The 16,773-nt window shown below is 37.4% G+C and overlaps 1 protein-coding gene across 22 annotated transcripts in view; it reads right to left on the bottom strand.

Moving 5' to 3' along the window:
• LTBP1 (latent transforming growth factor beta binding protein 1) overlaps nt 1–16,773 on the bottom strand; it is a 205,960-nt gene that overhangs the window by 66,624 nt on the left and 122,563 nt on the right. For all 22 annotated transcript variants that reach the window (XM_065058017.1, XM_065058007.1, XM_065058009.1 and 19 more), the window contains 2 exons: nt 3,779–3,901; nt 2,311–2,478 (listed from right to left, as the gene is read on the bottom strand). In XM_065058017.1, the coding sequence (XP_064914089.1) occupies nt 2,311–2,478; nt 3,779–3,901 (291 nt within the window). The remainder of the gene's footprint in view (nt 1–2,310; nt 2,479–3,778; nt 3,902–16,773) is intronic.

Genomic DNA, 16,773 nt, shown 5'->3' with positions numbered 1-16,773 from the left:
GTCACCCCTCAGACTCCTCTTCTCCAAACTAAAGAGACCCAGCTCCCTCAGCCTTTCTTCATAAGGGAGATGCTCCACTCCCTTAATCATCTTCGTTGCCCTACGCTGGACCCTCTCCAGCAGTTCCCTGTCCTTCTGGAACTGAGGGGCCCAGAACTGGACACAATATTCCAGATGGGGTCTCACCAGGGCGGAGTAGAGGGGAAGGAGAACCTCTCTCGATCTTCTAACCACCTCCCTTCTAATACACCCCAGGATGTCACTGGCCTTCCTGGCCACAAGGGCACAGTGCTGGCTCATGGTCATCCTGCTGTCCACCAGGACCCCCAGGTCCCTTTCCCCTACACTGCTCTCTAATATGTAATTTCCCAACCTATACTGGAACCTGGGGTTGTTCCTGCCCAGATGCAGGACTCTACACTTTCCCTTGTTAAATTTCATTAGGTTATTCCCCGCCCAACTCTCCAGCCTGTCCAGGTCCCGCTGGATGGCAGCACAGCCTTCTGGCGTGTCAGCCACTCCTCCCAGCTTAGTGTCATCAGCAAACTTGCTGATAGTACACTCTATTCCCTCGTCTAAATCGTTAATGAATATATTGAATAATATTGGCCCCAGTACTGACCCCTGAGGCACTCCACTAGATGCTGGCCTCCAACTAGACTCCGCACCATTGACTACCACTCTCTGGCTTCTCTCCTTAAGGCAGTCTGCAACCCACCTCACTACTCTATTGTCTAGACCACACTTCCTCAGCTTAGCTGTGAGGATGCTGTGGGAGACTGTGTCAAAGGCTTTACTGAAGTCAAGGGAGACCACATACACCACTCTGCCATCATCCATCCACCTTGTTACATTCTCATAAAAGGCTATGAGGTTGGTCAAGCATGACTTACCCTTGGTAAAGCCATGCTGACTGCCCCTAATAACCCTCTTATCCTTGATATGCCTTGAGATGGCACCAATGATAAGCTGTTCCATTACTTTCCCAGGGACAGAGGTGAAAGCCTCATGCAATATTTTCATAGATGTAACAAATCTGCAAGTCATCTGATGAGAATATATTTTTTTCTCCATTAAAATGCCACAGAAATATTATTTATCTGAAACTGACATGGACTTAAAAATCCCAATGGTCATGCAGGAAATAATGGCTTTAAAAATCAATTAAAATGCTCAAAAATGTTGGTCACTTCCATTTCTGTAAGCCCAACTTGAAAAAGTAAGGAATCTTCTGCTCTTAACATGTCTGATGCTAGCTGCGCATTTCCCAAAGCAACTAGCTAGTTTTGAAAAATCTGAAACTTTATAAAATACCCTGAGACCTGCATCATAACAGTGACATCTGCAGCAGCGACTTCAGTATGAACAGTGGATGACCATTACAAATACCTATGCCAAAATTCCAAATAGGCTGGACATCATGTATGTTACAATAAGCAGTGATGCTTTTAAAAATATTAATTTTACCATATATTTGGACAAAAATAATATTAAATTGATTTTGACTAAAAACTCCAATTTTGGTCATTTTCGTTTTAAGCGAAATTGGGGAATAGAAGAAGCAATCAGTATTTACAATATGTGGTATCTTAGTCTATGAGCAGCCTAATGATGGTGGTGACCAAAAAAGCTGGTGTTTTCCAAGTCCCTATGTATTTAAAAACCAGCAGGACTCCAAGTGAACACTGATAATACAAGTGAACTTTGTGTATCAAGTAAGGAATTGTTTAAGTGAAAGGTGCCAAGAAATGTTTAACTATCAGTTTATAGTTAAGAAGGCAACACTACACTTGGCACTTTCCTCAAAATGGATAGTGAAAACATGAAGGAAAGCTAGAAAGCACAGATACCCCCACACATATCCCACTAACAGTAAACTACAACAAATGGCATTCCGTAACCTAATTCTCAAAAGCTGCCATCCTTTCAATAGTGCCTTTAACAACTGAAGAACTTTCATTAGATTTTGGGTTAATTTGCCTATATTTGTAATCAGAATAAAATGTACAATAAACTTATCTTCATGTGATGGAGAATCAAAGTTCAAGGACATATTCTGAGATGCAAATATTGTTAATCTGGAATTCTATCACAACATATCAAGGATAATTCCTTTGTTTTAATCACAAATCCCTACGAACAAAACTACTAGATATGTGATTACTCTACTATCATGTAGAGAACCATCACAATTTACTGATGGACACCTCTTGTTTAAAATTGATTAATAGACAGATATTTCTTTTCAAAGCATGCAGAATAAATATAGGATGGGGGCAAGAGCTTGTGTTTTTAATGGGCAGTTCTTACCTGTTCCTGGAAGTGGGCACTTCTCACAGTGCGGGCCCCAGGCTTTGCCAACACTGCAACAGCAAAGCTGCTTGCTGAGCTGAACAGACAGAGGATGCATGCATTGCTTTCCTGCGCTAACAAACCGGTAGCAGGGTCCTTTCTCTTCAGCAACTACAGGATTATCAGCTGCAAGAAAAGGGGAAGAGAGGATGTCACCGTGCACATGAGAAGCAAAACACAGAGCACTAGATTTCCAACACCGGTTAAATGGATTAATCTGCAGAAGTTTTATTTCAAACTTCGTCAAGTCAGAGAAAATTCTTATTTCACATCAAACACTCCCAAATTCCAACTCATCCTAGACCAAAAATATCAAGTATGTTAAAGAAAAAAAATTCCAAACCGGCAGTTGCCATGCTGCCACAAGCAGCTCTCTCACTTGTACACAAGTCCAGTTGTTGAAGACTAAGGTCAACAACTGGCAATATACAGTTGTGTCAAGCTACACAGCCACTGGAACATTCAGCTCTAAGTAGGCTATATAAATAAGACTGAAGAAGCATTACGTGTCATACATGATACTTCTTTAATAAAAGAGACAATTATGTATTTATATTTTGTTACACTTAGTTTTAATGTGGAAGAGCCAAAGGCCATAAGCTATGACTAGTATGAGCTAATAGGAAGCTAAGATCCACCCATCTTTCTAATTTATGCATCCACATCCACATCAACATATAGTTAACAGTTCATTTCACTCAAAAAATTCAAAGACTATCTGATTTTCAAAATGACGTGTAAAAGCAAAAATGAAAACAAACTCCTTTTCCTGGTGTTAAACTGAAAAGTGATAAGAAATTCTTCAAAATGCTGTAAAACTTCCTCAGTAATTGTCATTAACTAGTAGCATAAGATAATTATGCTGAAAAGATGGAAGAATTAACTTACAGCTCTAGACGATACTTTGTTTTATGAATATAAAAATAACTCAGTTAAGGAGCTTAGGAAATGAGGTCTTTTTCACTTGTAAATATTCTTCCCAAAAAACCTGAAGAAATTTAGTTGTTCTTTATGTCTTCCTTTCTTCCTGCAGAGGTAGTTGATCTCAAACCAAGTAAAAGCTGATTAACAGAGGAAAATACTTGCATTCATGCTGTTCACAACTTTTCCCTAATTCTTTCTTAATTTTTAATCCTTCTTAATCAGAAAGAAAATGTGCCAAAGGTCATCCTGGGCCGAATGTTTTGTAATGGAAACTACCGAGGTCAAAACTGCAGAGATGGAAGAAGGGAGGGCAGGACAAACATGATTTTGGCTGGGGAACTAGCAGAGAGGGGAAAATGTTGTGGAAATTAATAAGCTGAGGAGTCAGGGACAGCAAAAAATGACAGGGACAGCTTAGTAGAGTTGATGCCTGTCAAATAAAGTATGATCTGAAGTGCGACTAAGTATCTATTTTTGTGCCTTGATTAGCACTTCTACTTACGTATGCATCTTGAGAGGGTAGGATCTGGCACAAAGCCCATTTTGCAGGTACATCTGTAGCTGCCCATGGTATTTAAGCACTCACCATTAGGACATACTCCTTGTAACTGACACTCATTGATATCTGTGGGAAAATTGAAAATAATCAGATACTGAAACATGTATTAACGTTCTTCTTTTTTTAAATATGTGCAGGAGAACTGTTATGACTTAACACTCGAATCAATACTTTCTCTCATATTGACAACACTTGATTTATAACCTTTTAAAACACTGCTGACAATGTAAGAGAAAAACAATTACATTTATACATCATTCTCAAATACTCTGAATTAAAAAACAAATACACTTTGACTGGCTTATCAACCTCTTTTACTGACTAGATGATTGCTTGTGCAGTCAAACACAACTCGCAAGAACATTCACAGAGACAAGTTTTAAGCAATGTAGTAGATAACACTGGTTGACACATTTAATACAGTTTTTATTAGTATTTTTATTCAGTAGAGCCTGAAGGTACATTGTGCTGGCAGAAGCACAACACAAAAATACCATCTCTAGCCTAAACAGCTTACCATCTTAATATCAAGAATATGCTGAAAGAAGCACAGAACACGTGATGCAGGGAGAAAAGGACTGCATCTGTGGGAACACAACTTTGTAATAATTAACGATTGCTTTGATAAAGTTTGCTGTAACTAGGCCACCTGCATCAGTGTCCATTTCAGGGTCTCATTGAATTATTCTCCCATGGCTCAAGCACTTGGCCTTGGGCCTCTATCACACTTGGGGTCGTATCTATAGTTCACTTACTCTTGGAATAGGACCTGTCCGACAACCATATGGATACCATCTGTAACTAAGTCAGCCAAACTAGGATTTTATTTAAAGAGACAGTAATAATATAACTTGCAATGATAATCAAAACCTTAAAATAAATAAATAAAAACCCAAACAAAACAAACAAATAACAACAAAAAGCCTCTAAATACACAACCCTCAAACCTACAGTTGTCTCTGTTATAAACTGTCACATGTCCTCTATAGACAGCACATTGAAATACACCTGCTTTAAAATGTTTATGTGCACTAATTCTAAGTAAGAATTTCCCTCCCTATCTCTAAGCTAGGAAACAATGCCTGACTTGCTAGGTAAAAAAGCTTCAAGTGGAACTCAGATATTCCACCTAGCTCCTTGGAAATCAGGCATCAGTGATAATTTTATCTAAAATATATAATATTTATTACCTTTCCTCTTAGGTTTTAGAAAACCTTCCCCTTGATATTTGACCTCATTTTATATTACTGCCTGATTCAACACAATAAATGAGGGCAAGAACTTGAATATGTAAAAATAAAACAGATGTGCTTCTGGAAACATACAGAAAGAATCTTTCACATTTCTACCTCCTTCTTCATTTTTCTCCACAAGTTTGGCTACCTGTCCCACTATACAAGAGTGTATGACTTAAGCTACCCCTACAGCAGACTCCAGCAGCTGCCATGTCAGCTGCGATTTCTCCCAAATATTCTGTATTGAGCTTATCCCTCAGCTCTTCCTATGCTATACCTAATCTAGGATCTTGACACCACCTGGATCAACTTCACCTCTATGCACTTAGCCACATGTGACAAACAGTGGTAATTTATATCCTATAACTTTGGATGAAATGTGATGGAAACCACATGAATTACAAAGGATCAGTTCTGCCTCAAAGGAATTTTTCAGTGAAATTCCCAGACTACATGACTTTCTGACCTCAGAGGGAGTGGACTATTTAAAAAGGAAAATAGTATAAGGAAAGAGTACAAAAATCTCCTGAAATATTCTCCTACAGCAGTCTACCTTTTGACCCATCCAGTATTTGAGCAGGAAGATGCCTCATTATCTTTTTTGACTACTGCAAGGAATGAGCTAGCAAACTAAAGACTTTACTGAAACATCCTTAAACAGAAACATTTTGATGCTGTTGAAAATTTGTCATGATGAAAGGACATACTGCTAAACCTCCACATTCAAACACCAGGCATGACAAGAAACGTAATGAAAGAAAAGACTGCAAAATACCTGGAAGCTAATACAAAGCAAATACTGGAACAGTCAAGAACCCACTATTGAATTTTCTACCTGCTGTCAATTTGAGGTGTCACATCAGTCCTCAAATGCTAAGCCACAGGGCAATTCTACTTGCTTTGATGAAGCACTGACTGTTGTCGGAAACAAGTTAGAGGATGAGACAGTTCGCTTTACTCTGAATACAGGAAAAATCTTGACATCTGGTTTAATTTCAAAATTAAAGTCCTCAACACAATGACACAAATTACATGCACATATATGCGCAAAAAGCACATACAAAGTTTGGAGGAAGAGGAGAAATGGGAAATAAAGAGATGGAAGAAAGATAATATCAAAAAATAAAATTAATACTTTTAACAAGGACTGTGCTCTTTTATTCTAGTCTAGCTTTTTCTTTTTATCATTTAACAGTAGTTACTTGTTGATATTGACATTGGTACATATAGTGAAAATAATTGCTCACTTTCTACATTGCAATAGCCAGACATTTTAAACAACTTTCTCCCTCTACAATTTCTAAGTATACATTTTATTTATAGGAAAATTAACCCACACTACTGGGAAAAAAATGGAAGATATCTCCCAGAGGACATACATAACATACCACTTTTTGATCACTTTTTTTTAATACATATCCACATAGAATTGTAAGAACTGCTTTGTCTAGTGAAGACTTCATTCAACTTTAAAATTAGACAACTTATTTTAAATAATATTAATTTGACTTTGATTTTATAGTTTTTATTTTCAAAGAAAGGCCAAGTCTCTTGTTTGTTAACCATTAAAAGACATTGCTATTTGCTTATATGTCATAATTATGAAAAATCTACCCCTTACTATCTAGGAGGATAACTGCCATTCTTCATGTATTTAGGCAACGTAAGTAATTATATAGCTTAACACAGGTGCATTCATACTTTCAATGTATAAAAAGCTTCATGATGCATTTTTCATTTATTAGATTATGTTTTTACTTATTATTTTATCAAGCTTCCTTTTAAGGAACGTGAAGAATCTATATATGGATACATTTTATTATTTGAATACTGAAAGTATATAGGCATTTTAAAAAAACTAAAATCTTGCAAAGACAGATAAGAGGAGAAAAAAACATTTATGAAACCTGCTTTCTAACTTGAATTCTAACCATTTTATTCACAACACTAGTATTATCTGTAGTACTCAAACCATATTGTTGAAGTTTGTAGAACTATGTTTGTGTGTTGTAGAAGGAAAACATGGTGTCTGTTGTTATAATACTCAAGCAGTTTTCAACTTTGAATAGTTTAGCTACTGAAATGAAATGCATATATATATATACACACAAAATTTGGCTTTGCACTTTAAGAAATTCTAGTCCACAGGGTACAGACTCCAACTAGCTGAGTGATCTTGAATACCTAGTAGCAAAACTGTGCTATTTGGATTTTACAATGATTTTTTTTTTTAACATAGTTTCTATTTAAGTCTTTAGATAAACCGTAATTGTGAATTTTAAAGTAAATTGAATTTCAATACCATTTAAATAAAAATAATGCATATTTTAACAGATCTAAACGTTATTTCATACCACTGCTGAGCAACATTGGCATAGGAATATATCAGATGCATTTGTTGATACTGGGAGAATCTCATTTTAGAGTTTTGCCTACTAATGGTGAAGGTTTCATGGCATTATTTATTGAAGTGGCTAATTTACAGCTAGATGGGATCTTCCTATAATTCATCAATACACTGTAATCTTTCTTTCCAAATGATTCAACTATCCTGCAGGAAACATTCACAGAAGCTGTCATTACTGCCTCTCTATTAAATCTCTTCTCAGATGAACTGTTTTTGTATGTCTAATATTTAAAAATGTAGCACCCCATCCACATACACTCTGTTATTGCTACTTAATGTGGGCACTGCTACATTTAAGTACCAGCTTATATGTATATAAATACCAATGAATGTTCCATCCAGAGTTCCTGATATGGATATTCTTCTTGCTAAATCTGCCCAACTTTTAAGGTTAACTTTATTGTGCATGTTATGCTGCTTCAGCATAACTTAATCACAGTGTATTTTTAATGCCTCTTTTCCATGTAATGTTTTCTCAATGAGCTCACAGAATTACTGAGCTGATGGTCTATACTGAATTACACAAGTCTACCTAGGAATTCAACAGAAACAAGCCACAAGTTGCTAAAAAGCTTCCAAATTTTCAAAAGAAACATACATACATACATGTAAGATTAGTGTTTATTTAACAACTTCATAAAAAAAACAAACAAAAAAACCCAACAAACCCTTCCAGGTTTGCTATCTACTTCATTTTATTTCAGACTGTGGTAAAAGGCCACCTACCCAAAATGTTTCCTACCACCTGCCAGCCTGCCCAGCTGTGCAAATTGCACCCGTATCAACTTGTTCAGGGCAGCTGGAAAAGAGATCTGATTCAAGATTTTTTTTCCCCCTCTATTTATTGTATATGGACATAAAAATATTTCAGGTTTAAATTAGTATAGTGATGAGAATTCATTTGCTCCATTATAAAAACTAGAGAAAAAGCTACTTTATAGTTGTCTGAATAATCTTTTGTTATGCAGTATGAACTGATGACATGCTTGTAGAGTGATTTATCAAGCCCTTTCATCTACATAGAGAAAGTATCTTCAGGGTTATGTAGCAGTACTTTAAAATCATACAAATGTAGATAAAGATTTCAAAAGAACAACTACATATTAGTTTTCCGTTTTTGATGAAAACTGAGTAATGAAGTTCCACTGATAAAAAGCCTCTAAATTAGTGATATCAAAAAAAAAATGTTAAGCAAGGAGCTTTTCCACACAGCACCTTGCATGGCTCCACAGCAAACTCTCACAGTAGGTGCAGTTATTTGTGATTTATAAAGAACTGGTAAATAAAGCATTGTTTTTGTAATAGTTGGTGCTTGATAATGTGAATGACTTGACCCTTCTCAATGGTAAAACCTGGTGTAAACCCACTGGCATGAAAGAAGTGCTGTCATTCTGCAATGACTGACAGCCCGACCCTTCACTCTTACTCCTTAGTACTATACTTAGTATTATACGGACCTGGTCCTTGACACACCGTGCTCCTCTATTTGGTAGTCTGTCTCCATGCAAGTTGACAAGAAATGAAAGTTTTACTCTTACTTTGGCAGTGGCAGCCACATACCATCCCAGAGGCTTTGTTGGTAACTCTGCTCTCGCAAGTTCATCCAAACGCACAGCAGCTTTGCATTGACCAGCATCTTGACAGTGATGCTGCAGTACTGTACAGATGAGGGTGCAGCCTCTTGTCTCCTCCTATACTCTCTTCTAAGCACACAGCTTGACATACGGTGAGGTCGGCCACATATGGCTGTTGGACATAAGGCTGTCCTCCACAGCCACCACAGTGCTCCCAGCTTTGAACAACCCAGATGTTGTAACCGAACTGCTGCTGATCTATCACACAATCTTGCCCACCAAGGAGAACTTAAAACAAGCTCTTTTAACAACAACAGTTAGTGTTTGATATCTTCCCACAGATTTTTACAGGTCTACTGGGTGTCAGGTCAATCTGCTCACAGCAAATGCCATCTGTTAATGACTCAATGCCACTGAATTTCCTGGGGAAAAAACCCAAGCTAAACCAACCATTTCCTAACTGAATGCTTGTCTGCTCATGTGAAGAGTGTGACTACAAATGAAGTAATCTACATTACTTCAAGAAAACCACCTCCAAAACCAAACAGAAGTGAAGGAGGAGGATGGGAACAGCATAAGATGGTATTCATTTAAACAAGAAAGCATATGCTAACATTGAACTTAGTAAAACCATCTAAAATAGTCAGAGTTTGTAACAAGTCCAAAACCAACTTCATCTTCAAAGAACTTTGCATACATTAATTAGTAAAGAGAAGATGGAAATGAATGGATAACTCAGTTGTAAAAATGAAAATTTCTTTGGATTTAAAATAGTGAAATATCACTTACTTTACTCATAGCTTTTTTTTAATTTGGATTTTTGTTCAGACAAAGTCAATCTTCAAGGTTTCACACATTAGAAATACCCAAAAGACAACTGTGTTTTGAAAGCACTTTACCAGAATCTTGTTCCACAAGTAGTTAACAGAGTTCGATGAAGAACTGACCTCAGTTTTCACTCATGACCACACATGCACATTTCCAATTACACAGCGTGTATATCACATCAGTAAATTAAATTTCATTAAGTCTAAGTGCAGGCAACAGTTAACACAACAAGCTTTTTGCCTTCTATTAACCGTGATGTAGGGAAGGATTGAACAGTCCAGAAGAAAGGAAAAAAATATCAAAGACCTTTTCAGAAACAACTAAGCCCCTGTTTGTTACTTTTCTCTAAACAGTTCTTCCTTGCTAACAGATCCAAACCCCAGTGGCTTTTCAACACCTTGATCTATATTATGAGAGTCAAGCTCTTTTACTCAAGTGTGTACTTCATTGATTTATTTGTTCAGCTCTCTTACATGCATTCCACACTGGGGAATTCTGAGGACTGAAAAGAAATATATGAATAAAAACATTAAAATAAGTTAGATATCAGATCAAATTCTGTTCCAAGCTACTTAAATTTAAGTGACAAAGCATTTATATTCCTAGTGGAAGGTTTCCCTCTGGCTGTCGCATAGGCAGCTGTGTACAGAAGGGCACAACGTAGTAGAATCGTTCTCTGCTGTATGTTGGTGCATGGAACAAATCTGTGCTGGAGGGGAGGATGTGTTGCACAAGATATTATCTTCTAATGTTCTGCTCATATTCTCTGGTTGCTACAATAGCTTTTAAAGTAGATTAAAATAGTCTTTGAGGCTGCATTAGCTGCTGTTTGACACTACTTTGTTTCTCTACTGGAAACCTACACACAATGTTGTCCTACCTTTCCTCAAGCAATGGCATGCCTAATTAATTCACATTCTGGAAGTGAATCATTTCAGCTTTATTCCAGGATTAATGAACCATAATGTATCCTTTTCTCTAAGGATAATAAACCATACCTAGTATAAACATCCAATCCCAGGAAAAATTCCTGTGCATACTTATAACAAGATCTGTACCTGTCACTTACTGCTGAAAGAACATGCTTTGCTTGGTTACTTTAAAGCATGTTGAGTGATTTAGTGAGTGCACCATAAGGCTACTGTAACCTCCTTTAATTTGCCCATTTACTGAAATACCTGATCAGATTCTTCAGCAAGCAAATCTGAAAATGCTTGACAGCCTACTGTGCCTGCAAATTAACAGGTCAACACAATCTGAAGAGTTTGATGCCCACTGTAGCAAAGCAAAGTGGTGAAGAAGGACTGGTTGATCAGCAGAGATCTGCTCTGCTATACAACAGCCTACAAAAGCTGTCAGTTGGAATATCAGCTCTATAGTGTTTCGCTTTGGCAGCCTCCAGCTGGAGGAGTATTTAGGAGGAGTTCACTGTGTTTTGGCTGTGTTAACCATTATAACAGCTCTTCAGACCACCCAGGCCTAGCTGGCCTAATGCAGAATTCGCAGGAAGCGCTAAGATGGTGTAAAGCTGTCTGCCTTCAGCCTCAGAGCTCATTTGGACACATGGAGCAAGTCCACCCTGTCCTTTTCAGATAGTGAGTGAGGCCCATATTTGCTCACAGACATACTGGAATTTGAAACATTCCTATAAAATGAAATTCATTCTTTCATCTCCATGCTTAACACACTGAAGTTATGCTCATCAAAATCATCGGAGCTTGAAGCATTTAACCACATTTAAACATTTAACTTAAAAACAAAATTCTAGACCCGAACGTACATGTTTATTAATGTGTTCTGGTCAAAGCCGCTATCTTCTGACAGTGTATTATTTAAATCTATCTTTTAATTTTAAATAGGATATTTTTGCTCAAGAAAAACAGTCTATATGTTCAAAAAAGTCAGGGGTCAGTACAGGAATTTTGAACATTGCAAACTAAAACAAGTCTTTTTTTTTTTTTAAAGAAATCATTGCTACCATTCACAAAAAGAATGTAGTCACATTTCTTTTCAGGAGCACTGATAACTTTGAAATAGTGTCAACTATCAAAATTGGATCAGGGTTTGGTTTGTTTTTGTTTGTTTGTTTTACTATATTATGTTGAAGTAACTAAAAGCCATTTCAAATGTTCATAAACAAATCTTAAGAACACTAAGAAGTGGTTTATTATTAATTAAAATAATAAATAAAATTTTGAAACAATAGATCTCGTTTGTCAATGCGCTTTCTATTTTACACATTTGGTAGGTGATTTTTGATAACATGAATAAATATGTCTCAAAAATCAATGAGAAATTCAGATTTTCATACTCACATTACACGCATAAACAGTTTTAAAGACACGCGACACTGATGACAAGGCATAAAAACTAAATATACAACGGCCTTCAGATAGGACAGTCCTGATATCCAGAAGCTTCTTATGAAAATTGGACTAAGAAAGGCAACTTGTAGGAGAAGAAAGCGTAGTCAGACCACCACAGCCCTGGTAGCACTGAAATATTCAGAATAAACTTATGGCTAGAAAGTACTGCAGCCCTTCTCATCCCCTCTGTCCCAAGTGCCGGGTGCTGGAAGACAAAGAATCCCACCATCAGCAGCCCCCAGCTGGTTCCAGGCCTCAGCACCACGGCAAAGGATATTTCTGAAGGGGGGTTCCTGCACTTAGCTCTGAAATCAGATTTCTATGCTTTTCAAAAACTGACGCCGTTTAAATGGCCAAATAATAAAACTGAACAGAACAATGTTTATCTCCTTTTGATGCTAAGTGAGCAACTTGCCTTTCAATAAGAATTGCACACACTGAAGACACTTTGCTGCATTTAAGTAAAGCAAGCCTCCTAGATCAATTATATACTAATTAGAATTTGTCAAAATGGGCAACTTCTTAATTAGAAATCACCTAGTGGTCATTCATTAAATGTTATTTTGTAATATTTGCTTTGACAGATGTTTTCATGCCTTAAGTGCTTCAATATGCAGAATCTCTCACATTGCAAATTAAGAGTGGAATATATAAACTATGCCTTTTTTTTTTGTGAAGACTAGACTAATTCTGGTAGGTATATGCTTGGTTTCACTGGAACTGCCATCTGACTGAATGATCTCCAAATTGGCTCAATATGCAGGCATCATTTTTTTTATTCTCTTTATGAAAACCAATTACAACTGTACCTACTAGCATCACTGAAAATACTGTTCCAGCTGCTTCTGCTATAGCTATATTGTTAACCACTATTAATATCCTCAGTTCTAAGAAAAATAATATTCAGATTTTACTGCCTCCATCACAGTTGATTGTTTCAATAACAACCTGATTAGTGAGAACAACCAAGGGGTAAAACGAGCAAACAACAAGGTTTGGTTGCTAATGAAACTGTCACAATATGTATTTTTAAAAACTAGAGAAAAAACAGTTGCTTATTCTAAGAAATGACCCACTGATTTCTGTGAGCTAACAGAGTAGCAGCAGGAGAAATCAATCCAACTCATTTTGTGCTTCTGCGCAGAATTTACTGGAATACAAGTTTGCAGAGCCACACTTTTCAAACACATAATCAATGTCCAAACAGCAACCCAGCCCAGTTTCTGGAGATGTATTTATTTCTCAGTATGATCATCATAAAATAACTGCTTTGAAAGAAGGTTGTTAACTTAGTAGCTAAGTAATGTTGAATTGCATTTCTTATGAAGCAAAGCTCTTTTATTACTTAAAAGGAGTAAAATAGATATACAACATGCAGAGAAAACAGATTACTGTATTTTAGGGACAAATGTAGGAGGGCAGAATATACCTTCAAAATTTATTTTAAATCATGATGAAGCCAAGGGGAAAAAAGCTTGAAGTCCCCAGAGCACATGATTACAGAATTTGAAACACCAACATACTAGTTTCTGCAAGCTCATATACATTTAATTTTAAGCATATGTGGACTTTACAAGAACTTCCATGCACAACATTTTACTTCATTGAAAAACAACAAGTGTTCAGGTATTTTTCCAGTTCCTCAAGATAAAATTTTTAAAGTGCTTTATTGGCAATATGTTAGTTTCCTGGAAAATGAATCCAACCTTTTCACCAGCTGTTTTTTAAATTGTATTTCAGTTTTCCAAGAAAACCATTAGCAGAAGGAAACAGTAAGTATAATTCTAAACAGGGAACCAGCAATTAGCTTTGCATGTGGATTCTGACAAAGAAGTCACAACTCTGATAAGCTGTATTTTGGCTTTAATGACAGCCTTAGGGCATCCATGTGTGTACATGTAATAAATCATCCCATTGAAAAGATAATTACTGAGGGGGGAAAAAAGCTTTCTTGTTAGCAATTACACTAAACTGTTTGAATTAGCATACCCACAGATGGGTCTTTGTTGTCCTACATACACATTAGAGAAAAGAATGTTTCATTACATTAGTTCACTCACTTGAAGGGAAAAATATCAGGATCTGGTTATTAATCACACTAATACTACATAGGCTTTGTAAACTAAGGAGGCTTTTCACTGCAAAAACAATGTAGAACAAAAGGTTAATTAGGCTTTTAGGCCTGAGTTTTCAAAGGCAATGAAAGCTGGACGATATCTAGGTGAAAACAGCCATCTCTTGTAGCTGCAGACAAGGAGTCAGAAATATTTCCCCATTACTATTTGGTCTGGCAATGCTGTCCCTTTCTGAGCATGGACACAGCATGCACACCCTTTCAGCAAATAATAATCTAATTAAACTGTATACTTGTATATGGATGTGTAGTGCTGCTGCTTTCCAATTTAATTGTAATGATTATGACCAGAATATGAATACTGCCCCACCAGCATCTTGAACAGTCTTAACAGCTATTGCTGTTGCTTTGCTCCCTGTTTCTTCACTAGCCCTGCCCTCTTCTCTTATAGAAAAGTACATCTGCTTCAGATGAACACAAACAGGACACTTTTGCCTGACCCATTACGAAGCACTTGCTAATGGCCATTTCGGGACTGAAGTACACCCTGCCAGCAGCTTTCACATGTGAAACTAGCTTTCCTGATGACTGTTCAGAGGTCAAAATCATGACCCCCTGAAAGAAACTGGTAATCTTGTTACTTAGTTCATTAGGACTAAGTTTCGTCCTGGCTTGTTTCATGAGTATTCCTTCTCCCAGTTCCTTTCTTACTTGTACCTCCTTTTTGGAGCATGTTGATGAGTAAATTATAGGGAAACCACCCAAGCCTCAATAAGGGGAACCTCTAGCAGTCAGCATCTCTGTCCCCTCCAGAAAGTTAAGAGATTGTCACCATCCTCAATTCATCAACAGTTTGCTTCCTGGTGGGATAATCTGACTCCCATTGTCTGATTAAACTCTAGGTTAAAACTACCCATGTATCAACCACAACCTATATTTCGAGTATACTGCTCTCTCTTCTGGGATAATGATAGCAGTAATAAACTATTTAAAGCCCCATACTTCTTGCAGTATTAGTTATGCAGTACAAAAAGACGTCAGGAGAAAAAACTATCAAAACCCAGTACAATAACCAATGACTAGCCTACAAGGTACAGATCTATTTCTGTACACTACCATGGCAGGACTTTGCTCCTACCCAGAGATGTGTTCACTCTCCCTATCAGTTTGTCACTGCTCAGCAAAAACTTCCTGGCTTACTTCTGGCAACCTTTACAGGCACCAGACCCTTTTTAAACTGTCTATAGCCCCTGATTAAGGATCTTAGTTTCCATGAAAACAGGTTTGCCAACACCTAGGTACAACCCCTTGAAACAATGCCCCACTCGCCTTTTAATGTCTGCTGAGTTGCTGCTGTCTAGGAAACCATTGTGCATATGGTGGGGTTTGCACACAACTACTGGAGGTATCAAAAGCTCTTTTCTCTCCTGGACCATGTTCAGAAGGATGTGCGATTGTACTAATGCATCATGGCATATTCCAGACACTTTCTGTGTTCCACGTTGGAAATCCTCTCTTTTGCAAATTCTGAAAAACCTCATAACTACTATGCAGAATGAGACAATCTCTTTCAAAATTACTGGAAACATGTTGCTGAAATATATGCACCACCTGTGGTTTTAATTTGAGGTGTGAAAAGGTGGCCCATCTATGCTCTACACTTACCTCCTTCACCTTTTCACTTTTTGGCCTTCATAGGTAAGTGGCCATCAACATCTCCCAATTCCTTTTATTTATTAATAGTAAGCAGACACTACAGTCTTTCACTGCAGATCAGGCAACAAGCTCTTGCAATGCAATTTGCAGGTCTCCTCCTTTTACTTTTTTACTATTTTGACCCAACCCAATGCCCCTGCTCTGCCAGCTGGTAAACCACTAGCTAGAGAACCAAGCAGCAGATAGGATCAAGTGCCTATACTGTCAGATAGCAGCTCACATCTCCCTCAGCAGTGGAAGCTGTGGGAAGTTTGTGTTTAGTGCTCTACAAACTGCATTTTTTTGGTTGGTAAAATCACTTCTCTATGTGGCTGGCAGCTGCACGTTCCTTCACTGATGTGCTAACTGAAAATTTTCAGTTAAATAAAATTAACTTTGTCTCCAAAGTGCCTACATATATCCTTTAATACCAATTACTCTTTTATTTTCTCTTTCCCTCCACCACTGCTACTATTTGTTGGGACCTCTCTTACCCTTGCAGTGTCAACAGTGACTAACAAACCTGACCACAGGTCAGCGTCATCACAGCCTCACTTGAACGAATTCTTCCCTTCCTTCCCAAATCTCTCTCCAGAGTACCACTGCAGGATTGTTCCCATCTTCTCAGAGATTCTTTCTCTTGTTTATTTGAGCTGTGCCAAATAAGTCAGACAAGCAATTAAGTTTTTTCCTACATTCTCATCCGGAACTGTTCAATACTCCAAGATACACAGAAAGAATGCGCATGTGTTTATGGGC

This window comes from Columba livia, chromosome 3 (assembly GCF_036013475.1).
Source record: "Columba livia isolate bColLiv1 breed racing homer chromosome 3, bColLiv1.pat.W.v2, whole genome shotgun sequence".
NCBI lineage: Eukaryota > Metazoa > Chordata > Aves > Columbiformes > Columbidae > Columba > Columba livia.
This window is presented reverse-complemented; position numbering and strand designations above follow the sequence as displayed.